This window comes from Argopecten irradians, chromosome 5 (genome assembly GCF_041381155.1).
Source record: "Argopecten irradians isolate NY chromosome 5, Ai_NY, whole genome shotgun sequence".
NCBI classification, from domain to species: Eukaryota; Metazoa; Mollusca; class Bivalvia; order Pectinida; family Pectinidae; genus Argopecten; species Argopecten irradians.
Genome location: NC_091138.1, coordinates 46,164,016 through 46,190,172, shown reverse-complemented (window position 1 = coordinate 46,190,172; position 26,157 = coordinate 46,164,016). Strand labels below are relative to the sequence as shown.

Below are 26,157 nucleotides of genomic sequence, written 5' to 3'. Positions count from 1 at the left end.
ATTGTTGCACTTGCGCATAGTCATATCCGGAAGATGTGAAAGAAGCTTCCGGAAAGATGCCGCTTCCAATCCACCAGGGGCTATTCCAAGTATGTCACACACAAAATACTCTTCAGAATGACGAACTACGTTCCTAATTTTGATTCCCGAATGCCAACAAGTTTGCATGAATCACTGGTACATGGGGCCTCACCTATATGTATCTTTTCACGCTCACGAGTAGTCTAACAAACATGGCGGAGATGTTCAGTATCATTCGTAAATATGCAACTGTCATTTGGAAAGAATGTTTATATCACGTGCTTGATACCTGAATGATGGCATGTTCTTTTGTATATAAAGATCGGGGTGAATACGCCTTGTGTTGATTCTCCGGCCGAGGTCTATTAACACGGCTCCCTAACAAATTGATTTACACACGTCAGAAGTCCTGATTCCACTTAATATGAATTTAACATGTCAGACAAAGCCTCTGAAGAGCGCAGCAACATGTACATGTAAATACATGATTATAGCCTCAGAAATGTAAATAACATGGCACACGCCACTACGCAGACCACAAATCGTCATCATTAACGGCATGGTTTTCAATGTTGAAGAACTTTATATGCGTCTACATTTTTTCTACACGATTAACTATACTGGGAACCTACTAATCCAATGATATTAGACGTCGATATTGAGAAACTTGTGATGGGCAATATTGACATCTTATCTGGGAAGCCTATACGAGTCTTCGCAAATTCCGCCCTCTCTGTCACCATTCCGTAATTTGTAACTACTGAATAAAAATGGCGACCAGGTAGACTTACAAATAGTGGGTTAAAAGAAATGTCTAAATTCAGTATGAAAGTGCAATAATGACGTTTTGTATTTTGGATTTAACATTATTTGGGATAATTCTTTCAGGATGTGAAAGGTTAGTGTAAACACAACTTGAAATTTTCTGCGCCATGTGAGTCCTGTCTTGATTGTTAGAGGTTATATACTAGTACACTACGTGATGATCTCATCGTGCTATACCTCTAACATTGTTGGAGTAGGACCCTACCAGTAGTCGTAAAGGAACAGTAGTTGTGATTTGGAAAAAAAAAATTCTTTGCATCTCATGAAACACATTATTTCCACATAAACAAAACAACATCATTATGAAGTATTCGTGAGCAGCTCAGGACATTCAGAAATCTGGATGCACAGTAGAATATGCACACAATCACGTCTACTGTTCCATCTTACTGGTTGGTTCCCAGTATACATATATTTCATTGACATGCACAGAATATCAATAGTCAGGTTGTTTATTTATCGCTATTAGCATATATAGCTATTTTAGCTATACAAAACTGATGAAAAGTTGTTGAGGTACTGGAATGAATTGGAATTTATATGCTTATACATGTGTTACGGTTAGTAGCTCTAGCTTAATTAAAAACTCATCTGTGCATTTTTCTGTAAAATCAATGTTTTTCTAGCAGGAAATCGCAATTGTTGTCTTTATTTGCTTATATACCACTTTCTAATTCATCTGAAGGTCAGAATAACTTGTACATGTTCTCCAATATTACTGAAATAATTCTAGTTTTGTGATTTTTTAACTAGGGTGCTGTTGAGCCCATGCAGGTGGACGCTCAGCCAGAGGAAAATGACAATGTGGAGGACAACCAGTACCAAGTAGAAAGCACATCATTAGTGAGTATACATCATGACATCATTAGTGATGTTTTTTAGCAGCAAAAACTACCTGTCAAAAATTACACTGGTGTGACCTTTATACAAGTATTTATGGTAATGAATGACCTTGATCTTTATAGAAGGTCACAGGGATCAAATTCGGTGCATGGAAACTCTGAAACAACATATCAAGTTATAGAGACCTAGATTATTACACATTGTAGCTGGACAAAGCACTCTTACAAGGTCATATTGATCAAATACATATTTATCGTAAACGTCCGTATAAGTATTTCTGCTTCTTTGAAAGTTTTTTTAGAGTATAAAAATGGCTCATCTTGATGTCATTAATTTTAGAAAAATTATGCATTGATCAAGGTAAGCTTGTTTTAACCATTATCAAATGATTGTGAAATGACTGTTTAGGTCCTTTAGGCCTCTTCTTTTTATATGAAATATACAGTGGCCTTGTTGGACCATGCAATTTGTGCGGCGAATAGAGATATTAGAGGAATGAGATTTTAAATTAAACAATGAAACAATTAATGCAAAGATAAAGAAGGCTTTTGGATAGAGTTTATTTTACATTTCAAATTAAAAACCATATTTCATTCAATCCGATTTCAAATTAAGTTGTTTTAAAATTCATAAACATCTGTAATTCTTGTTACTGTGTTTCATGGTTTGAAAAATGTGTAAGCTGTTTCAAAGCATAAAATACAACATAATATGATACAATACACTTGACATCATAAATGTAGCAGTTAGTTACACTGCATAAATGATATCATTACAGGATTTCAAGTAGTGTGTTACATTGAAACGATTTATTACAGGACTTGGAGCAGTATGCAAGTCAGTACACAGGCTTGGCCCGGTTAAAGAGACAGCTGTTTATCGCAGAGCACTGTCCAAGTCTGCGAGTGGAAGCACTACGTATGGCTCTATCCTATGTAATGACAACATATAACACAAACTTGTATCAGGAAATCCACAGAAAACTCCAGGAAGCTGTGGCCTCGTAAGTACTGCTTGTTAGGTCAATCAGACTGAAGGTCAGGATGACCTATTGTCATCGTGTTCCGACCGTCGTAGTGTGCTGTTCCTCGTGCACAAGAATATTTCATACAAAAGCATACCTCTCTCATTATTAATAAGTGCATTAATTACAACCATATTTTGTGTGAAACATCGTTAGGGAAGGAAAATCATATTTCATATAAAAGAGTTATATCCGATTCCTGATGACAAAAGGGCGGTGCTCCAAAAGGGAACTTTGCTGATATTTTACTTCAAAATCCTACTCCCTCTTAACCCTTGAGTTGATTTAAACCATATTTGGTGTGAAACATCTTTTAGGGAGGACCATCTTATTTTATATAAATGAGCCAAGTTCGACCCCTATGGACAAAGGGGCAGGGCTCCAATTTAAAGGGGAACTTTGCTGAAATTTTGCTTTAAAATCCTACTCCTCCTTAACCCTTGAGTGGATTACAACTATATTTGATGTGAGACATCATTGGGGAAGGACTATCATATTTTATATAAAAAATGAGTTGTGTGCCAACCATCCTTATCATAAATATGTTCAACTGCATCCACAGTAAAAACATTGTGTTGTCATACTTTTGTATTTTTGTAAATGATCCAAAACTAAGATCAACATCAGGCAGCCATCTTGACGGTTGAAGTTGTTAATGCTCAGAAAGTTCTTAAGACATCTCTCTCAAATTTCATCTGAATGTTAAATCACATTATCTGCACTTCACTAATAGCAGAAACTTTTCAACTTTAACAAACCAACACTATATGCAATATGTTTCTTTACAAGTATACTAATGTACAGAGCAGTTAGTTTGCGTAAGTGTTGTTGTTTCAGTACTTTTGACATTAGAAGCATTTTGTTTCTGATTATTCACCATCGTGTTCCAAGCCATAATTTGTCAAAACCTTGTGTGCAAACGATGGATTTTCATAAGCAGCTATATTCCTAAGCTCAACTTAAGTCTAACTTTTTGTTGCTTGCTAGATATAAAAATGTGCAGAAAATTATGGTTTTAGGAAATAGTTCACAAGCACTTACTATCTAATGACATATTTATTCCGACTTTGCATATTACAGAGTTATCTGCACTTGCAGGTAGGTATTGATTGTGGTGTTATGTGTTTGCAAGCGTAACATCATACGTTTCTGAGAAAACGACGCGAGTTGCGCTCACAAAGTAATGACGTAACAATTGATACCTACCCGCAAGGGAGCTAACTCTGTAATATGCAAAGACGGAATAGTTCTGAGTTATATCCCTCTATGAGAGGGAAGTGTGTTATAGTTTGTGTCAAATCTAGCCCCGATTTCTCAAAACAAATGTTTTTGCTAAAGTTGCATATGAATAGACTTTAAGTTGGTACTTTGAGAGAATGGGAACAGACCTTACTGGTATAATGAAGATTGCTGATGGTCTACATTTTAAGTATTCTGTAATTATAAGTGTATAATGTGTGTGTGTAATTAAAAAGTATTCTGTAATTGATTTTCTAGCTCATCAAGCTTACCTGATGCTGTGGCTGGCGTAGTACACAACATGCCAGGACTCGATACACAATGGATGGAAACTACAGCAAAGAAAGCGGCACTCAAGTTGGAGAAGCTCGACACAGATCTTAAAAATTACAAAAGTAATTCAATCAAAGAAAGCATAAGGTGAGTGGGGATATTGATAATTTATAATAATAGAATTAGATCTTTCCAATATTAACTCACCTGACCCACAGGTGCCATAGCATGTCATCCGTCGGATTTGATGATATTCCCCGAGTTTGACCAATCGACGTTATTGGTGTGAAATGGCTGGACACCATTGTTTTCTGTGAATTTCCCTTGAACTTTAATAAATCTGTTTGCTTATTCAAAATACACATAAAGCATGTTAATCATTTTAGATTGTTTATAATAAAGAATGTAACGGTAGGATCTGAGACTTAAAACAAAGAATATAACAATAAGATCTGCAAGTTGACTTAAAGCATAGAATATAACAGTAAGATCTGAGACTTAAAACAATGAATATAATGGTAAGATCTGAGACTTAAAACAAAGAATATAAAAGTATGATCCGAGACTTAAAACATAGAATATAACAGTAAGATCTGAGACTTAAAACAATGAATATAATGGTAAGATCTGAGACTTAAAACAAAGAATATAACAGTTAGATCTGCAAGTTGACTTAAAACAAAGAATATAACAGTAAGATCTGAGACTTAAAACAAATAATATAACAGTAAGATCTGAGACTTTAAACAAAGAATATAACAGTAAGATCTGAGACTTTAAACAAAGAATATAACAGTAAGATCTGAGACTTTAAACAAAGAATATAACAGTAAGATCTGAGACTTTAAACAAAGAATATAACAGTAAGATCTGAGACTTTAAACAAAGAATATAACAGTAAGATCTGAGACTTTAAACAAAGAATATAACAGTAAGATCTGAGACTTAAAAAAAGAATATAACAGTAAGATCTGAGACTTAAAACAAAGAATATAACAGTAAGATCTGAGACTTTAAACAAAGAATATAACAGTAAGATCTGAGACTTAAAAAAAAGAATATAACAGTAAGATCTGAGACTTTAAACAAAGAATATAACAGTAAGATCTGAGACTTAAAACAAAGAATATAACAGTAAGATCTGAGACTTAAAAAAAAGAATATAACAGTAAGATCTGAGACTTTAAACAAAGAATATAACAGTAAGATCTGAGACTTAAAACAAAGAATATAACAGTAAGATCTGAGACTTTAAACAAAGAATATAACAGTAAGATCTGAGACTTTAAACAAAGAATATAACAGTAAGATCTGAGACTTAAAACATAGAATATAACAGTAAGATCTGAGACTTAAAACAAAGAACATAACAGTAAGATCTGAGACTTAAAAAAAGAATATAACAGTAAGATCTGAGACTTAAAACAAAGAATATAACAGTAAGATCTGAGACTTTAAACAAAGAATATAACAGTAAGATCTGAGACTTTAAACAAAGAATATAACAGTAAGATCTGAGACTTTAAACAAAGAATATAACAGTAAGATCTGAGACTTTAAACAAAGAATATAACAGTAAGATCTGAGACTTAAAAAAAAGAATATAACGGTAAGATCTGAGACTTAAAACAAAGTTTTGATTTGATTAGTTTAATGTCCTATTAACAGCTAGGGTCATTTAAGGACATGCCAGGTTTGTTGGTGGAGTAAAGCCGGAGTACCTGGAGAAAAAACACCGACCAGCGGCCAGTACCCGGCAACTGCCCCACATGGGATTCGAACTTGCGACCCAGAGGTGGAGGCCATGTGGTAATATGTTGGTACATCTTAACCACTCGGCCACCGCGGCCCCTGAAAACATTTTGTTACAGACGAGGACATGATGATCTAGGTAATATTTTGTTACAGATGAGGACATGATGATCTAGGTGATATTTTATTACAGACGAGGATGTGATGATCTAGGTGATATTTTGTTATAGAGAAGGACATGAGGATCTTTGTGATATTTTGTTACAGACGGGGACATGATGATCTAGGTGACCACCATCTGGACTGTGGAGATCTAAGTAATGCACTCAAGTGTTATTCCAGGGCTAGAGATTACTGTACAATCTCCAAACATGTAGTCAATATGTGTCTAAATGTTATCAAGGTAAGAGCACAACGAAACACACAACGAAAACCTACTATTATAAGCTTGTTAGAAGGAAAGATTTATAAGTTTGACTTCTTCATAAGTGTTGGTCAGATTTTATTTAAATTTAATTGGCTTTATCCCTCTGAGGTTGGACAATTGGACTCACATATCTGGTCTGATCCTTAAGCCTGAGAGATAGGACCAAACAGAGATATTTCCATATAAACAAGTTCTCTGAAACTAAGCAATGGAAATCTTTACTTTAGGGAAAGGATTAGCATCCCTATGGGGTGGAGATTAGCATCCCTATGGGGAGAGGATTAACACCCCTATGGGGTGGAGATTAGCATCCCTATGGGGAGAGGATTAACATCCCTATGGGGTGGAGATTAGCATCCCTATGGGGAGAGGATTAACATCCCTATGGGGAGAGGATTAACACCCCTATGGGGTGGAGATTAGCATCCCTATGGGGAGAGGATTAACATCCCTATGGGGTGGAGATTAGCATCCCTATGGGGAGAGGATTAACATCCCTATGGGGAGAGGATTAGCATCCCTATGGGGTTGGGATTAGCATCCCTATGGGGAGAGGATTAGCATCCCTATGGGGAGAGGATTAGCATCCCTATGGGGAGAGGATTAACATCCCTATGGGGAGAGGATTAGCATCCCTATGGGGTTGGGATTAGCATCCCTATTGGGAGAGGATAAGCATCCATTTGGGTTTGGGATAAGCATCCCTATGGGATGGAGATTAGCATCTATTTTGGGTGGAGATTAGCATTCATTTGGGGTTGGGATTAGCATCCCTATGGGGTGGAGATTAGCATCCATTTTGTGTTGGAATTAGCATCCTTTATGGGTTGAGATTAGCATCCCTATGGGTTGGAGATTAGCATCCCTAACCCTCTGGGCTTCTTGTTAAAGATTTTCATCTTAAGGGGAAAATAAGAAAAATAAGAGTGTTTTTCTGGTCTTTCTCAAAATTCGTGGTTTAGCGAAATTAAAAAGAAAAATGAACAATTTATTTATTTATCCTGTCCCAGAAATGAAGTAGGGGACATATTGTTTTTTTTGTGCTAGAATTAACTTGATTATTAAGTCCACCATATAATGTTATTTCTGTAATCATCTGATACTACAGTTACAAAATGGAGGCCTCATGATTGATCAGTATAAAATTTTGTTAAAAAAAAAGATAAAAGAAGTAAATATAGCCTAAATCTACTACTTAATCTTTGATACCAGCTTGTGAAGTCTCACTCATGGTTCTGAGTGGTAGTTGTTGTAACCATACTGTTTATTTAAAACTAAATGTTTTAAAAATTAAAACAAAAAAATGAAATGGTTGATAGATTGTGTTATTATATTTGATTGATTTTCCTATAACTCCTCATTTCATGTTGTATAGGTTAGTGTATATCTCCAAAACTGGTCCCATGTACAAAGTTATGTAAATAAAGCAGAGAGTACACCGGAAATGGCTGAGGTAAGTACATTATTATGGTCAGTATAATATAGTGACAGGGCCCAGTTTCATGAACATTCCTTAAAATTAAGGAATCCCTTAACTTAAAATTCTCCATAGGAAAGCATTACAGAATTTAAGGAAGGCTCCTTAACTTAAGATTTTTTCCTTAACTTTCGTAATGCTTTTCTATGGGGAAATTTAAGTAAAGGATTCCTTAAAGTTAAGGAATGTTCTAAAACTTGGCCCTGATGTACCAATGTATATCTGTACCAATGTATATCTGAATAAATGTGAATTTTTGTAGAAAATTAAAAGATAAGGTTGGTAGGTTGATATTAGCCAGTAAATACCAGGTAATTGGACTAATCAATTCTATGAATTTGTTTGTTTTCCCACATACGCTTTTAGGACCGTTTTATAACTTTTATTTTTTTCTTGCAGCATGGAAAAGATGGGGGACAAGCAGTTTTAACCAAATTGAAATGTGCAGCAGGCCTAGCAGATCTTGCTACAAAGAAATACAAATCTGCTGCAAAATACTTCCTTCAAGCTAGTTTCGACTTTTGTGACTTTCCAGAGGTACATAGAGAATGTTACAATATCACATGACATACCAGCCCTCGACTAATATCAGATCTTAGGCTAAAGCCTTAGACAAATATCAGATCTTAGGCTAAAGCCCTCGACCAATATCAGATCTTAGGCTAATGCCCTCGACCAATATCAGATCTTAGGCTAAAGCACTCGACCAATATCAGGTGTTAGGCTAAAGCCCTAGGCCAATATCAGATCATAGGCTAAAGCCCTTTACAAATATCAGATCTTCGACTAAAGCCCTCAACCAATATCAGATCTTAAGCTAAAGCCCTCGACCAACATCAGATCTTAGATGAAAGCCCTTGACCAATATCAGATCTTAGGCTAAAGCCCTCGACCAACATCAGATCTTAGGCTAAAGCCCTTGTCTAATATCAGATCTTAGACTTAAGCCCTCGACCAATATCAGATCTTAGGCTAAAGCCCTCGACCAACATCAGATCTTAGGCTAAAGCCCTTGACCAATATCAGATCTTAGGCTAAAGCCCTTTTTCCAATGTCAGATCTTCGACTTAAGCCCTTGACCAATATCAGATCTTAGGCTAAAGCCCTCGGCCAATTTCAGATCTTAGGCTGAAGCCCTTGACCAATGTCAGATCTTAGGCTAAAGCCCTCGACCAATATCAGATCTTAAGCTTGAGCCCTCGGTCTGACATATTGGGTCTGTAACATGTTGGGATGAAGGGCTACCAAGTTTGTTCTCATTCAAGGTCACATGGGTCAAATACGCTAAAATCTTTAAATAAGTTCTTGTCAAAAACTAAGTGGACTAGATACCTGATAGTTGGCCTATAGCATTCTTGTCAATTTAAAATAATTTATCATTAATAATTTTATAACGCGTACATCTATTTGTCAATCAGTCAATAATCTTTATTCAAGGTAACAGTTGTCTAAATTGGCTTAACTCTTAAAAAGACTTTTTGTTATTTAATAAAGGGATACAGACCTAATACTGTAGCATGTTACAATGAAATACAACTGACTTAATTTAAATTTTCTTGGGGGTTGTACATAGAAATTCTTATTGACTCTCTTATATCTTTAGTATGCACTATGTTTACCTGGTAGCAGGTGAGCGATTCAGGCATTATCACACATAGTGTAAAATACTTATTTTTGTTTCACACTACAGTAGTCCCCTGTTCTATCCCATCCTTTCAACTTTCAGACATTGATCAATTTTTGATGGTCACCAAGATCCTTCTGGGATCTCTTGTCAACTTTGGGATGAGCTATTTCTGATTGATGTATGGTAAAAATGTAGAAATATTTTGACTTCTCAGCTGAGAAAATCCATAACCACTAAATATGAGTGTTGATTCTGGTATCAATATGTGTGTTTTTATATTTCAGTTGCTGTCAGCTAGTAATGTTGCCACCTATGGTGTGTTTTGTGCTTTGGCTTCTTTTGACAGACAGGAGTTACAGAAAAATGTTATAGGTAGCAGGTAAGGTGCTACAGAAAAAACATAATAGCTAGCAGGTAAGGTGCTACAGAAAAACGTTGTAGTTAGCAGGTAAGGTGCTACAGAAAAACATTATAGTTAGCAGGTAAGGTGCTACAGAAAAGCATTATAGTTAGTCGGTAAGGTGCTACAGAAAAGCATTATAGTTAGCAGGTAAGGTGCTACAGAAAAAACCCGTTATAGCTAGCAGGTAAGGTGCTACAGAAAAAACGTTATAGCTAGCAGGTAAGGTGCTACAGAAAAAACGTTATAGCTAGCAGGTAAGGTGCTACAGAAAAACGTTATAGTTTGCAGGTAAGGTGCTACAGAAAAAAACGTTATAGTTAGCAGGTAAGCTTCTACAGAAAAGCATTATAGTTAGTCGGTAAGGTGCTACAGAAAAAAACGTTATAGCTAGCAGGTAAGGTGCTACAGAAAAAATGTTATAGCTAGCAGGTAAGGTGCCACAAAAAACATTATAGCTAGCAGGTAAGGTGCTACAGAAAAAAACGTTATATATCTAGCAGGTAAGGTGCTACAGAAAAAATGTTATAGCTAGCAGGTTAGGTGCCACAAAAAACATTATAGCTGGCAAGTAAGGTATTACAGAAAAATGTTATAGCTAGCAGGTAAGGTGCTACAGTAAAATGTTATAGTTAGCAGGTAAGGTGCTACAGAATTTTTTTTTATAGCTAGCAGGTAAGGTGCTACAGAAAAACGTTATAGTAAGCAGGTAAGGTGCAACAAAAATGTTATAGCTAGCAGGTAAGGCTAGCAAGTAAGGTGCTAAAGAAAAACGTAATAGTTAGCAGGTAAAATACTACAGAAAAAAACCCGTTCTAGCTAGCAAGTAAGGTTGTACAACATAATAGAGTTCCATAAAGATGGTTAAAAGATGTTGCCATGAGAAATGATCTATAGAACTTTGATAATACAAACTCTTATATTTCATGATGATATAACATATTCTGTTCAGTAAGCATATAAATTCTATAGCATCTATTATGCCACCCATATGACAATAAGGACTATTGTTTCAGTTCTATCTTTGAATTTGTTATTTCAGTTCTTTTAAATTGTTCTTGGAATTGGAACCACAGTTACGAGACATTCTTCACAAATTTTACGAGTCCAAATATGCATCATGTTTAAGGCTTCTAGGTGAAATCAAGGTAAGAAAAGATGGCTGCATTATTATGGAGATGTTAACGTCATGTAGTTATCAATACTTATTAATCAGGAATATTGAAAACAACATGTTTCACTTAAGATCACGTTTTAGTTTTGTCAATCAAAATAAAAATGACTAAAATAAAAATGACATCGAATCAATTTATATATTAAAACAAACATTGAAAATGATTTTTTTCTGAAATAAAATATCAAATGGTTAATCAAACTGTACATCAACGTTTTTATGCTATCAGTCACTTTTATTTTATATTTGCAGGACAACCTTTTACTGGATCTGTATTTAGCTCCTCATGTTAATGTTTTGTATTCCCAAATTCGCAACAGAGCCCTGTGTCAGGTAAATTTTATCATATATTCAGTTAAAATTTGTGACAGACCCCTGTGTCAGGTAAATTTTACCATACACACAGTTAAAATTTGCGACAGAGCCCTGTGTCAGGAAATTTTACCATACACACAGTTAAAATTTGCGACAGAGCCCTGTGTCAGGTAAATTTTACCATACCCCACTTACAGGCACTTATTGGGTTAGCTTTTAAAGGGGCACTTAATTTTTGGGTTAGCTTTTATAAAGTATCTATTGGGTTAGTTTTTAAAGGGGCACTTAATTTTTGGGTTAGTTTTTAAAGGGGCACTTATTGGGTTAGCATTTAAAGGGCATTTATTGGGCCGGGTAATAATCAATATATGGTCGGTATGATAATATAGATACAGGTGTCCCTTGTATTGTAATTTTTAAAACATTGATAACTTTGGATGCTGAGAAACATACCAAAAGTACTGGTTAATTGTTAGTATATATACTTTGTCGATTGTTAGTATATATACTTTGTCAATTGTTAGTATACATACTTTGTCAATTGTTAGTATATATACTTTGTCAATTGTTAGTACAGTATATATACTTTGTCAATTGTTAGTATATATACTTTGTCGATTGTTAGTATATATACTTTGTCAATTGTCAGTATATATACTTTGTCAATTGTTAGTATATATACTTTGTCGATTGTTAGTAAGTATATATACTTTGTAAGTATATATACTTTGTCAATTGTTAGTATATATACTTTGTCAATTGTTAGTATATATACTTTGTCGATTGTTAGTATATATACTTTGTCAATTGTTAGTATATATACTTTGTCGATTGTTAGTATATATACTTTGTCGATTGTTAGTACAGTATATATACTTTGTCAATTGTAAGTATATATACTTTGTCGATTGTTAGTATGTGTATATATACTTTGTCAATTGTAAGTATACATGCTTAGTCAATTGTAAGTATACATACTTTGTCAATTGTTAGTATATATACTTTGTTGATTGTTCGTAAGTATATATACTTTGTCAATTGTTAGTATATATACTTTGTCAATTGTCAGTATATATACTTTGTCGATTGTTAGTATACTTACTTTGTCAATTGTTTGTATATATACTTTGTCAATTGTTAGTATATATATATATACTTTGTCGATTGTTAGTATATATATACTTTGTCAATTGTTAGTATATATACTTTGTCAATTGTTAGTATATATACTTTGTCGATTGTTAGTATATATACTTTGTCAATTGTTAGTATATATACTTTGTCGATTGTTAGTATATATACTTTGTCAATTGTTAGTATATATACTTTGTCGATTGTTAGTATATATACTTTGTCAATTGTTAGTACAGTATATATACTTTGTCGATTGTAAGTATATATACTTTGTCAATTGTTAGTATATATACTTTGTCAATTGTTAGTATATATACTTTGTCGATTGTTAGTATATATACTTTGTCAATTGTCAGTATATATACTTTGTCAATTGTTAGTACAGTATATATACTTTGTCAATTGTTAGTATATATACTTTGTTGATTGTTAGTATATATATACTTTGTCAATTGTTAGTATATATACTTTGTCAATTGTCAGTATATATACTTTGTCAATTGTTAGTATATATACTTTGTTGATTGTTAGTATATATATACTTTGTCAATTGTTAGTATATATACTTTGTCAATTGTCAGTATATATACTTTGTCAATTGTTAGTATATATACTTTGTCGATTGTTAGTATATATACTTTGTCAATTGTTAGTATATATACTTTGTCAATTGTTAGTATATATACTTTGTCAATTGTTAGTATATATACTTTGTCGATTGTTAGTATATATACTTTGTCGATTGTTAGTATATATACTTTGTCGATTGTTAGTATATATACTTTGTCAATTGTTAGTATATATATACTTTGTCAATTGTCAGTATATATACTTTGTCAATTGTTAGTACAGTATATATACTTTGTCGATTGTTAGTATATATACTTTGTCAATTGTTAGTACAGTATATATACTTTGTCAATTGTTAGTATATATATATACTTTGTCGATTGTTAGTATATATACTTTGTCAATTGTTAGTATATATACTTTGTCAATTGTTAGTATATATACTTTGTCGATTGTTAGTATATATACTTTGTCAATTGTTAGTACAGTATATATACTTTTGTCGATTGTAAGTATATATACTTTGTCGATTGTTAGTATAGTATATATACTTTGTCAATTGTAAGTATATATACTTTGTCGATTGTTAGTACGTGTATATATACTTTGTCAATTGTTAGTACAGTATATATACTTTGTCGATTGTTAGTACGTGTATATATACTTTGTCAATTGTAAGTATTCATGCTTAGTCAATTGTAAGTATACATACTTTGTTGATTGTTAGTATATATACTTTGTCAATTGTTGGTATACATACTTTGTCAATTGTAAATATACATACTTTGTTGATTGTTAGTATATATACTTTGTTGATTGTTAGTATATATACTTTGTCCATTGTTAGGTCATCTGACCCGAAGGGTCAGGATGACCTATAGTCATCATGTTTCGTCCATCGTCCGTCGTCGTGCGCCGTGCGTTAACTTTTCACATTTTGAACTTCTTCTCAAGTTTGACCAGTGGGATTGAGCTGAAACTTACCTGAAATGATCCTGAGATGGTCCCGACAAAGTGTTGTTATTTTTCGGGTTAATCCGCAATCCAAGATGGCCGCCACAGCTGCCATCTTGAAAACACATTTTGAACTTCTTCTCAAGTTCTACCGGTGCGATTTGGCTGAAACTTGCATGAAATGATCCTGACATGGTCCCGACAAAGTGTTGTTATTTTTCGGGTCGATCCGAAATCCAAGATGGCCACCACAGCGGCCATCTTGAAAACACATTTTGAACTTCTTCTCAAGTTCTACCGGTGCGATTTGGCTGAAACTTGCATGAAATGATCCTGACATGGTCCCGACAAAGTGTTGTTATTTTTCGAGTCGAACTGAAATCCAAGATGGCCGCCACAGCCGCCATCTTGAAAACACATTTTGAACTTCTTCTCAAGTTCTACCGGTGCGATTTGGCTGAAACTTGCACGAAATGATCCTGACATGGTCCCGACAAAGTGTTGTTATTTTTTGGGTCAATCAGAAATCCAAGATGGCCGCCACAGCCGCCATCTTGAAAACACATTTTGAACTTCTTATTTGAAGTTCTACTGGTGTAATTTGGCTGAAACTTGCATGAAATGATCCTGACATGGTCCAGACAAAGTGTTGTTATTTTTCGGGTCAATCCGAAATCCAAGATGGCGGTCACAGCCGCCATCTTGAAAACACATTTTGAACTTCTCCTCAAGTTCTACCGGTGCGATTTGGCTGAAACTTGCATGAAATGATCCTGACATGGTCCCGACAAAGTATTGTTACATCTCTGGTTGATCCCAAATCGAAGATGACTACCATGACACTATATATCTAATTAATTTCCTATATTTTAAGGCCCTTGGGCCTCTTGTTTGAAATAAAATTTGTTAAAAGAAATTGAAAATGATCCTGACTTGATCCTGACAAAGTGACACCATATATATTTAATTTTACTATTGTCAAGGTAGTCAGATGACCGTTAAGGCCCTTTGGGCCTCTTGTTAGTAAGTATATATACTTTGTCAATTGTTAGTATACATACTTTGTCAATTGTTAGTATATATAATTTGTCAATTGTTAGTATACATACTTTGTCAATTGTTAGTATATATACTTTGTCAATTGTAAATATACATACTTTGTTGATTGTTAGTATATATACTTTGTTGATTGTTAGATATACTTTGTCAATTATTAGTAAGTATACATACTTTGTCAATTGTTAGTATACATACTTTGTCGATTGTTAGTAAGTATATATACTTTGTCAATTGTAAGTATACATTCTTTGTCGATTGTTAGTATATATACTTTGTCGATTGTTAGTATACATACTGTGTCAATTGTTAGTATATATACTTTGTGAATTGTTAGTATACATATTTTGTGAATTGTTACTATACATGCTTTGCTTGTTTTGTTTCCACAGTACTTTAGCCCATATCTATCTGCAGACATGAGGAAAATGGCTGATGCCTTCAATACATCGGTCACAGGTCTAGAGGATGAACTAATGCAGCTTATTCTGGAAGGACAGATCAACGCTAGAATAGACTCTCACAATAAAGTAAATATACATAATATCTCCCATCTATCAACTGGGTCATCTCTCCTTGTCGGTAGGTGTTGATGTGAGAGTTATCTCCCCATGTGGGTAGGTATTGATGTGAGAGTTATCTCCCCATGTGGGTAGGTATTGATGTGAGAGTTATCTCCCCATGTGGGTAGGTGTTGATGTGAGAGTTATCTCCCCATGTGGGTAGGTATTGATGTGAGAGTTATCTCCCCATGTGGGTAGGTGTTGATGTGAGAGTTATCTCCCCATGTGGGTAGGTGTTGATGTGAGAGTTATCTCCCCATGTGGGTAGGTATTGATGTGAGAGTTATCTCCCCATGTGGGTAGGTGTTGATGTGAGAGTTATCTCCCCATGTGGGTAGGTGTTGATGTGAGAGTTATCTCCCCTTGTGGGTAGGTGTTGATGTGAGAGTTATCTCCCCATGTGGGTAGGTGTTGATGTGAGAGTTATCTCCCCATGTGGATAGGTGTTGATGTGAGAGTTATCTCCCCATGTGGGTAGGTGTTGATGTGAGAGTTATCTCCCCTTGTGGGTAGGTGTTGATGTGAGAGTTATCTCCCCTTGTGGGTAGGTATTGATGTGAGAGTTATCTCCCCATGTGGGTAGGTTGTTGATGTGAGAGTTATCTCCCCATGTGGGTAGGTTGTTGATGTGAGAGTTATCTCCCCTTGTGGGTAGGTGTTGATGTGAAAGTTATGTGTGGAATAATTGATACATTTTCTATATTAACAGATTTTATATGCAAAAGATACAGATCAAAGAAGTACAACGTTTGAAAAGTCGCTGTCAATGGGGAAAGAGTACCAGAGACGGACAAGGGTATAGTATCATTCTCAATGTGTAAATATAGAGTGTTATAACATGAGGATTTGTCAAAAGTTTTCTTTCATGTTAGATTTATGATACAAATTTAGAATTTTTCATTTTGAAGAGACTTTGAAGAGACACGAATATCGTAAAACTAATATGAAGGGAAAGGAAAGACAGATTCTAATGATCAAATGATTTTTCTAGTTCACCTGACCCAAAGGGCTGTGAGCTTATGCCACGGTGCGGCGTTGGTCGTCCCTCCGTCAACATTTCGTATAAATCGCAACTAGTCTTAAGAGTTCTGCATCGATTATAAGCAAAATTGGCCAGAAACATCCTTGGGGGAAGGGAAACATAGTTTGCATAAATTATGGCTCTGACCCCTTGGGACAGGAGGGTCGGGGCCCCATTGGGGAAATAGTTCTGAGTTCATGAGTTCTGCATGGACTGTATCCAAATTTGGCCAAAATCATTCTTAGGGAAAGGGAACAGAGTTTGTATAAATTTTGGCTATGACCCCCCAGGGGCAGGAGGCCTAATAGGGGAAATATAGATATTTTTTTTAATTCCTTCAGACAAGAAATATTGAACCTGTATTCAGAACATTACTTGGTATTACAAATAAGATGAGCAATACAGGCCCACTGGGCCTCTTGTTGCATATTTAGGATGGTAACCATAGCAACTACAGCTGCATTGATACATAACTATTAAACCTATTCTGTCAAAGGTATACTGGATATTTGATATAAATACTAAACCACAACAGGTTTGAAAACTCTATTGATTTTGGGGCCAAAAAGAGTCCAAACCATACATAGTCCCTTAGCCAGAAACATTCTGAAGGCGAACAGAGTTTGTATGAATCTTGGCTCTGTCCCCCTTGGGGCTGAATGGGCGGCTCACATAGTGACATTAGAGATAAATATTTAAAATCCTTGAGAAAAGGAACAATGAACCTGTATTCAAAACATCACTTTGCATAAAAAACCAGGCGAACGATACAGGCACTGTGTGTCTCTTGTTTGAGTCAGGTGTTCAAATGATCAGCTCTGATAGATTTTGTATACCATAGGTCAGCTCTGATAGATTCTGTAAACCATAGATCAGCTGTGATAGATCCAGTAAGATCAAATATTGTGAAGTAAGAATGTCATCTAGTTCGTTGTCTGTGTTTACATCAGTCTTGTCATATTCATACTCTTAAACATTGCCATATGCTATTAATATGTTTCTGAATATGCATAAAAAGTTTTAAGCCAAACTTAAGGTAAATTCTTTTATGTATCAGACATATGAAAATAACTTTTTAATTGTGTCCATTTTGTTTTACTAGGCTCTTATTTTGAGATCTGCAATATTGAAAAACCAGATCCATGTAAAGGTAAGTAGAGATGTTTGATACCTTATTTCTGTGATCAAATTTTTAAATCTATTTATCTTATTTAGGGCTTTTTCATGCTAGAAATTCACATTTTTTATATATGCTGTTATTTCAGATATTGTGAATGACAGAATAATCATTCTGTGTTGTCTTGTCAAAATCAAGACTGCACTATTTGTGTGCACAAAAATAAGCATTGCGTAGTTAAAAAACAAAATTGATTTTGCCATTATTTCATACTGTAATGATACAAAAGTGTTTTTGCCATTATCTTTTCAAGGCTAGGTCTTGGAGCCTTTTGCTAGCTGATCTGGCCCAAAAGGCCAGTAAGCTTATGCAATGAGGCGGCATTCGTCAACATTTCCTATAAATTCCTACTAGTCAGAGTTCTTTATATTTTTGCTCTTGACCTCCTTCAGAGGGCAGGGCCCAATAGGAGAAATAAGGTAAATCCTATAAATCACTACTAGTTCAGCATGGATTGAAACCAAATTTGGCCAGAAAACATCCATGAGTAAGGGGAACAGAGTTTGTATAAATCTTGACTCTGACCCTTGGAGCAGAAAGAGTAGGCCCTAATAGGGGAAATTATAAGCATTTATTCTTTAACATCCCTCAGAAAAAAAGGTGATCATGATTTTAGAACATTACTTGGCATTACAAACCAGGTGAGTGATACAGGCCCTCTTGGCCCTTTGTCTTTACATTGTGTTAGTTAATAGCTGCTTTAATTAATAGATTATTGTTTATACACAGGGACCGCCAAGAGATGGAGGTCAGGGAGGGGAAATGTCCATCGCACCAGGACCGGCATCGTCAGCAAGGAACTGACCTCTGGTCACTTACAGTGTGTGTCTAGGATCATCAGCGAAGAACTGACCTCTGGCCACTGAGAATGTGTGTCAAGTATGGTGCTTGACCACTGTCCACCATACGACAAGTAACTGTGATATAGGTGTCAGTGACCACTCTCTGTATCAGTAGACCTTAAAACCATGCCCTCTATAACACTTTTGTGATATCTTGTTGAACAAACTGTTGTCGATTATGTGATACAGTATTTTCTTCAGAATTAAAAAATAATTCCAACCTCACTATTGCATCCAAATTAATCTAAAATCTAAGATGAAAATATGGTTTTCAACAAACTGTTAACCCCATAATACCATATCTTCACGTAGATTGTCAAAGAATAGGGAAAATCCTGGTCAGTCAGTGACTATTGGCCTGCTTGATTCAGTCCTGGTCAGTCAGTGACTAACGGCCTGCTTGATCCAGTCCTGGTCAGTCAGTGACTAGCAGCCTGCTTGATCCAGTCCTGGTCAGTCAGTGTCTATTGGCCTGCTTGATCCAGTCCTGGTCAGTCAGTGACTAGCAGCCTGCTTGATCCAGTCCTGGTCAGTCAGTGACTAGCAGCCTGCTTGATCCAGTCCTGGTCAGTCAGTGACTAGCAGCCTGCTTGATCCAGTCCTGGTCAGTCAGTGACTAGCAGCCTGCTTGATCCAGTCCTGGTCAGTCAGTGTCTATTGGCCTGCTTGATCCAGTCCTGGTCAGTCAGTGACTAAAGGCCTGCTTGATCTAGTCCTGGTCAGTCAGTGTCTATTGGCCTGCTTGATCCAGTCCTGGTAAGTCAGTGACTAAAGGCCTGCTTGATTCAGTTCTGGTCAGTCAGTGACTAAAGGCCTGCTTGATCCAGTCCTGGTCAGTCAGTGACTAAAGGCCTGCTTGATTCAGTCCTGGTCAGTCAGTGACTAAAGGCCTGCTTGATCCAGTCCTGGTCAGTCAGTGACTAAAGGCCTGCTTGATTCAGTCCTGGTCAGTCAGTGACTAAAGGCCTGCTTGATCTAGTCCTGGTCAGTCAGTGACTATCAGCCTGCTTGATCCAGTCCTGGTCAGTCAGTGACTAGCAACCTGCTTGATCCAGTCCTGGTCAGTCAGTGACTAAAGGCCTGCTTGATCCAGTCCTGGTCAATCATTGACTAAAGGCCTGCTTGATCTAGTCCTGGTCAGTCAGTGACTATCAGCCTGCTTGATCCAGTCCTGGTCAGTCAGTGACTATCAGCCTGCTTGATTCAGTCCTGGTCAGTCAGTGTCTATTGGCCTGCTTGATCCAGTCCTGGTCAGTCAGTGACTATCAGCCTGCTTGATCCAGTCCTGGTCAGTTTGTGACTATTGGTCTGCTTGATCCAGTCCTGGTCAGTCAGTGACTATCAGCCTACTTGATCCAGTCCTGGTCAGTCAGTGTCAAGCGGCCTGCTTGATCCAGTCCTGGTCAGTTAGTGTCTATTGGCCTGCTTGATCCATTCCTGGTCAGTCAGTGTCTATTGGCCTGCTTGATCCAGTCCTGGTCAGTCAGTGACTAACGGCCTGCTTGATCCAGTCCTGGTCAGTCAGTGACTATCAGCCTGCTTGATTCAGTCCTGGTCAGTTTGTGACTATTGGCTTGCTTGATCCAGTCCTGGTCAGTCAGTGACTAACGGCCTGCTTGATCCAGTCCTGGTCAGTCAGTGACTATCAGCCTGCTTGATCCAGTCCTGGTCAGTCAGTGACTATTGGCCTGCTTGATTCAGTCCTGGTCAATTAGTGACTAACAGCCTGTTTGATCCAGTCCTGGTCAGTCAGTGACTATCAGTCTGCTTGATCCAGTCCTGGTCAGTCAGTGACTAGCAGCCTGCTTGATCCAGTCCTGGTCAGTCAGTGACTAACAGCCTGCTTGATCCAGTCCTGGTCAGTCAGTGTCTATTGGCCTGCTTGATCCAGTCCTGGTCAGTCAGTGACTATCAGCCTGCTTGATCCAGTCCTGGTCAGTCAGTTACTATCAGCCTGCTTGATCCAGTTCTGGTCAGTCAGTATCTAGCAGCCTGCTTGATCCAGTCCTGGTCAGTCAGTGACTAGCAGCCTGCTTGATCCAGTCCTGGTCAGTCAGTGTCTATTGGCCTGCTTGATCCAGTCCTGGTCAGTCAGTGTCTATTGGCCTGCTTGATCCAGTCCTGGTCAGTCAGTGTCTAGCGGCCTGCTTGATCCGGTCCTGGTCAGTCAGTGACCATCAGCCTACTTGATCCAGTCCTGGTCAGTCAGTGACTAGCGGCCTGCTTGATCCGGTCCTGGTCAGTCAGTGACTATCAGCCTGCTTAATCCGGTCCTGGTCAGTCAGTGACCATCAGCCTACTTGATCCAGTCCTGGTCAGTCAGTGACCATCAGCCTACTTGATCCGGTCCTGGTCAGTCAGTGACTATCAGCCTGCTTGATCCGGTCCTGGTCAGTCAGTGACTATCAGCCTGCAATGTTCCTCTATACTACCATGAATAGTCTAAATGTTAAAGATATACAGCTGCTGTAATGGTTCCACAGACGTTATATAAGTGCTATTTACCCAGGTTTAGTTGGACCTGTGATTCACAGTATGCTAAGTGAGCAAATGTCTTTTATTTATGCAAGTATACAGAAACCATCATTTACTCTCAATGTGCTTATTGTGTAAAGATGAATGAGATATGAGAAAGTGAGATTACATTTTGTACATGCTGGCTTTATTCTGTGATTTTATATTGTCTGAAAGATTCAATATTTTTTAATGAATGAATGTTGACAGCAGATGTGTCACTATGTGAACAATAAGTGCTTTGATAAACTTCAGTGTTTGTCACGAACAGAGTGTGATGTCTAGTGTAACTTGTGTTATACCTCTGTGCTCAAACCACGACAACAGTTGATGTCTCCATGGTAACAGTCAATGTCTCCATGGTAACAGTCAATGTCTCCATGGTAACAGTCAATGTCTCCATGGTAACAGTCAATGTCTCCATGGTAGCAGCCAATGCCACCATGGTAACAGTCAATGTCAATATGGTAACAGCCAATGTTATCATGGTAACAGTCAATGTCAATATGGTAACAGCCAATGTTATCATGGTAACAGTCAATGTCAATATGGTAACAGCCAATGTCACCATGGTAACAGTCAATGTCAATATGGTAACAGACAATGTCACCATGGTAACAGTCAATGTTAAATGTTTTTGTTATTTAAGAATGTATTCTTTTTTGTGCAAAACTTACTTTGTTCAAGCTGACAATTCAAAACAGTTAATACATGTATTGATATCAATACTTCTAATGCCATGGAATAAAACAATATTTTTTGTGATGTTTTCATAGGGTGATGTGTGGGTAATGCTGACCATGTTCAGCATTCTAAGGCTTCATATCTGTAGGTGGGAAAAGAGTAGGTACTATCAAACATGGTTGATTCCCCTTCAGGTAGTCTCTCACTGACTACTATGTCGTGGAATGACCATAAAATAAACTTGATACCAAGTTATTAAGGAACTTAAGTTTTACAAAAGAGGATGCACTTTACAAACTGTTGGGTATCCTTGTGATTGATATAGAATGTTATCTTGGCCTTAGGTTGTAATAACCAAGCAGTTATCATGACAAATACATAAATAGATTGCATGTGAATTACACTAGAACAGTGTATATTAAGTAATTATATTTAATACATATTATTTCTCCTTATATTAGGGTTAGCTCAAGTTTTGTTCTGATACATGTAATATGTGACAGTCTCAACAAGCCACTTCTTCAGAAGTACAACCAAAGTAGTTAAGGATGAAATTCAAAACCAGGGCTCGTTACTACATAGCCAATAGGTTAAAAGATTTCAATGTTGGCAATGGTCGATGCTAACAATAGCCCAGCAGCCTGGGCTGCCTGAAAAAATTCAGAATCCCCCTGAACACCCTATCCGCGGGTCCCTACAATAGAATCATGCAAGCCTGCCAAGAATACCAACAAAGAGAGAAAGTTAGTAGAAATGTCAGAATATCGGTAAATGTATAAATCTTGACAATAATCGGCAAGCTTGTGCTATGTTGCCAATGGATGTGTGGTCAGTATAATGGTGGGGACAGAAATTTCTGCATGTGGTCAATATAACCATCAAATATGCGCTATACATGTTTATCTAGGAGCTATTCTCTTGTTTAAATCTTCCTACAAGTGTAAAGGCTGATACCATCACTGAAGGTGATATTAATGTTTTCCATACAAATGTATAAGGTAGATTTTGTCAGGACATCATTCCGTAGTGAGACACAAAAATCTATCGATCGATGGTAAAATGTTTTTTTTTTATTCTGCTTGGTAAACAACAAATGGTATAGATCCTAAATTAGCTATGTTGTAGTAACTAAGTACATGTATCTAAGGTCTTTAATTAGGATGAAAAGCATGTGTTGTAATAACTAAGAATCTGAGATCCTAAATTAGGATGAAGAGCCTTAGTTGTAATAACTAAGGATCTAATATCCTAAATTAGGATGAAGAGCCTATGTTGTAATAACTAAGGATCTAAGATCCTAAATTAGGATGAAGAGCCTATGTTGTAATAACTAAGGATCAAATATCCTAAATTAGGAGGAAGAGCCTATGTTGTAATTACTACAGATCTTAAGATCCTAAATTAGGAGGAAGAGCCTATGTTGTAAAAACTAAGAATCTAAGATCTTAAGTTGTAATAACTAAGGATCAAAGATCCTGAATTAGGAAGAAGAGCCTATGTTGTAATAACTAAGGATCTAAGATCCTAAATTAGGATGAAGAGCCTATGTTGTAATAACTAAGGATCTAAGATCCTAAATTAGGATGAAGAGCCTATGTTGTAATAACTAAGGATCTAAGATCCTAAATTAGGATGAAGAGCCTATGTTGTAATAACTAAGGATCTAAGATCCTAAATTAGGATGAAGAGCCTATGTTGTAATAACTAAGGATCTAAGATCCTAAATTAGGATGAAGAGCCTAGTGTAATAACTAAGGATCTAAGATCCTAAATTAGGATGAAGAGCCTACGTGTAATAACTAAGGATCTAAGATCCTAAATTAGGAGGAAGAGCCAATGTTGTGATTACTTAGGATCTAAGATCCTTAATTAGGGATGAAGAGCCTATGTTGAAGTAACTAAGGGTCTAAGATGCTAAATTAGGATGAAGAGCCTACGTGTAATAACTAAGGATCTAAGATCCTAAATTAGGATGAAGAGCCTATGTTGTAATAACTAAGGATCTAAGATCCTAAATTAGGAGGAAGAGCCTATGTTGTGATTACTAAGAAACTAAGATCCTAAATTAGGATGAAGAGGCTATGTTGTAATAACTAAGGATCTAAGATCCTAAATTAGGATGAAGAGCCTATGTTGTAATAACTAAGGATCTAAGATCCTAAATTAGGATGAAGAGCCTATGTTGTAATAACTAAGGATCTAAGATCCTAAATTAGGATGAAGAGCCTACGTGTAATAACTAAGGATCTAAGATCCTAAATTAGGAGGAAGAGCCTATGTTGTGATTACTTAGGATCTAAGATCCTTAATTAGGATGAAGAGCCTATGTTGTAGTAACTAAGGATCTAAGATCCTAAATTAGGAGGAAGAGCCTACGTGTAATAACTAAGGATCTAAGATCCTAAATTAGGAGGAAGAGCCTATGTTGTGATTACTTAGGATCTAAGATACTAAAGAACTAAGGATCTATACGTTATTATAGGATCCTGATTAAGTCTTGAAATAAAACTGTTTATAAATAAATGAAGAATTATTTTCACCCTTGTTGTCTGTATGTTACATCATCATCAAGTCATCAGCTATTAAACCAGTTGTTATCTGTAGTCCATGTCTTGGTCCCTTTTTTGCCAATTTTATACTGATATGGAAAACAAAATGGCCACCAGACAGCCATGTTAGATTTTGACAATTAAAATTTGTTATTTTTATTTCTTGAAAGTAATAGCTGATGCATCATCGGTCCCAGGTGTTATTCACACTTTCGCTCATATACTCCTGGCAGCTTGGATCAAATTTGATTTGGTTCTCTTATAAATATTCATAAGTTTGCACGCCATCGAAAATAGTACATGTACAATGTAGGTCAGTGAGAGAAAATGCACAGAATATTGATACCCCATCAAACCAAACAAGAGGCCCAGAGGGCCTGCATCATTCAACTGGCTAAATTCAGTAATAACATTTATCTGACTTGGAACCCGACAGAAAATAAAATTTAAATCATATCAAGTTAATATACATATGATATACATATATCCATTCCTAACATGTATAGAATCTTTCCCTAGCTAAGGTGTTACAATGAAATCACAATCCAAGGTGTAATTCACGAACATATAATCCGAGGGTAGGATAGAACGAACGACACCATTATCTGTTTATTGAGCTCCCATATTGCAGCTAAGGGTTACATATTCATGAACGGAATTGTAATTTCACATACACAAACATAGGAAAGGAATTATTTTTTTTCTTCCATATACAAAATAAAAAGACGAGATAAAAAAAATTCACAGCAACATCAATATTGACGACGTCGTCGACGATGCACGCCATGACTACACCGCATGAAGTCATACTCTAGGGATTGACAGAAAAAATTGATCACAACTAAAACCGATGACAAATCAGTGAATGGTCGGAGAATCAGAGAAGTTTGGCCAAATCAGTAAAAGGCGGAAGAATCGGAGAACTTTGGCCAAATCAGTGAATGGTGGGAGAATCAGAGAACTTTGGCCAAATCAGTGAATGGTGGGAGAATCAGAGAACTTTGGCCAAATCAGTGAATGGTGGGAGAATCAGAGAACTTTGGCCAAATCAGTGAATGGTGGGAGAATCAGAGAACTTTGGCCAAATCAGTGAATGGCAGAAAGAGATCCCTTTAGTACTTTCTGAGAAATAGCGGTAACAAACTTTAACTATCAAAATCCAGGATGGCTGTCTGGCGGCCATCTTGTTGACCGATTGGACCCAAAAGGCAATATGCACAACAAGGGCCCAAGGGGAATCTACATATGGAATTTGAGAGAGATTGCTTCTTTACTTTCTGAGAAATAGTGGTAACAAACTTTAACTATCAAAATCCAAGATGGCTGCCTTGCGGCCATCTTGTTGACCGATTGGTCCCAAAATGCAATATGCACAACTAGGGGAACCTACATATGAAATTTGAGAAAGATCCCTTCAGCCCTTTCTGAGAAATAGCGGTAACAAGAAATATTGACAGACAGACAGAAGGAATAACGGAAGGACCGACCAGGGAAGAAAAGTGATTTGAATAGCCCACCATCTGATGATGGCGGACTAATATTGTGGAATTTGATGCGCTCTAATGGCAGGTTTTTGTATCATTATTATATAGTATCATTGAAATTTTATGAAGTTTTTGACTCTAAAATGAAATTTCAAGCAAGGAAGACGGTAGACCAAATCATCTGTCTCTTAAAATGAGCTCCTTTTCTTTTT

At 36.4% G+C, this 26,157-nt stretch overlaps 1 protein-coding gene across 1 annotated transcript; it reads left to right on the top strand.

The window, feature by feature from the left end:
• Window positions 1-24,452, top strand: LOC138324034 (COP9 signalosome complex subunit 1-like). Its single transcript, XM_069269038.1, has 14 exons — window positions 1-89; window positions 1,600-1,689; window positions 2,508-2,692; window positions 4,211-4,372; window positions 6,245-6,380; window positions 7,780-7,857; window positions 8,281-8,418; window positions 9,793-9,887; window positions 10,951-11,056; window positions 11,335-11,415; window positions 15,504-15,641; window positions 16,384-16,470; window positions 17,798-17,845; window positions 18,602-24,452. Exons 1-14 carry the CDS (start codon window positions 57-59, stop codon window positions 18,674-18,676), a joined length of 1,452 nt encoding a protein of 483 aa, XP_069125139.1. The 5' UTR covers window positions 1-56; the 3' UTR covers window positions 18,677-24,452.
• The last annotated feature ends 1,705 nt before the right edge of the window (window positions 24,453-26,157 follow it).

What these genes read in the sequence shown, in the direction of transcription:
- LOC138324034 (XM_069269038.1), top strand. Translation starts at nt 57, where the DNA reads ATGCCGCTTCCAATCCACCAGGGGCTATTCCAA. An exon ending in CTCCAGGAAGCTGTGGCCTC is followed by an intron (nt 2,693 to 4,210) that starts GTAAGTACTGCT and finishes TTGATTTTCTAG; the next exon opens with CTCATCAAGCTTACCTGATG. An exon ending in AGTACCAGAGACGGACAAGG is followed by an intron (nt 16,471 to 17,797) that starts GTATAGTATCAT and finishes TTGTTTTACTAG; the next exon opens with GCTCTTATTTTGAGATCTGC.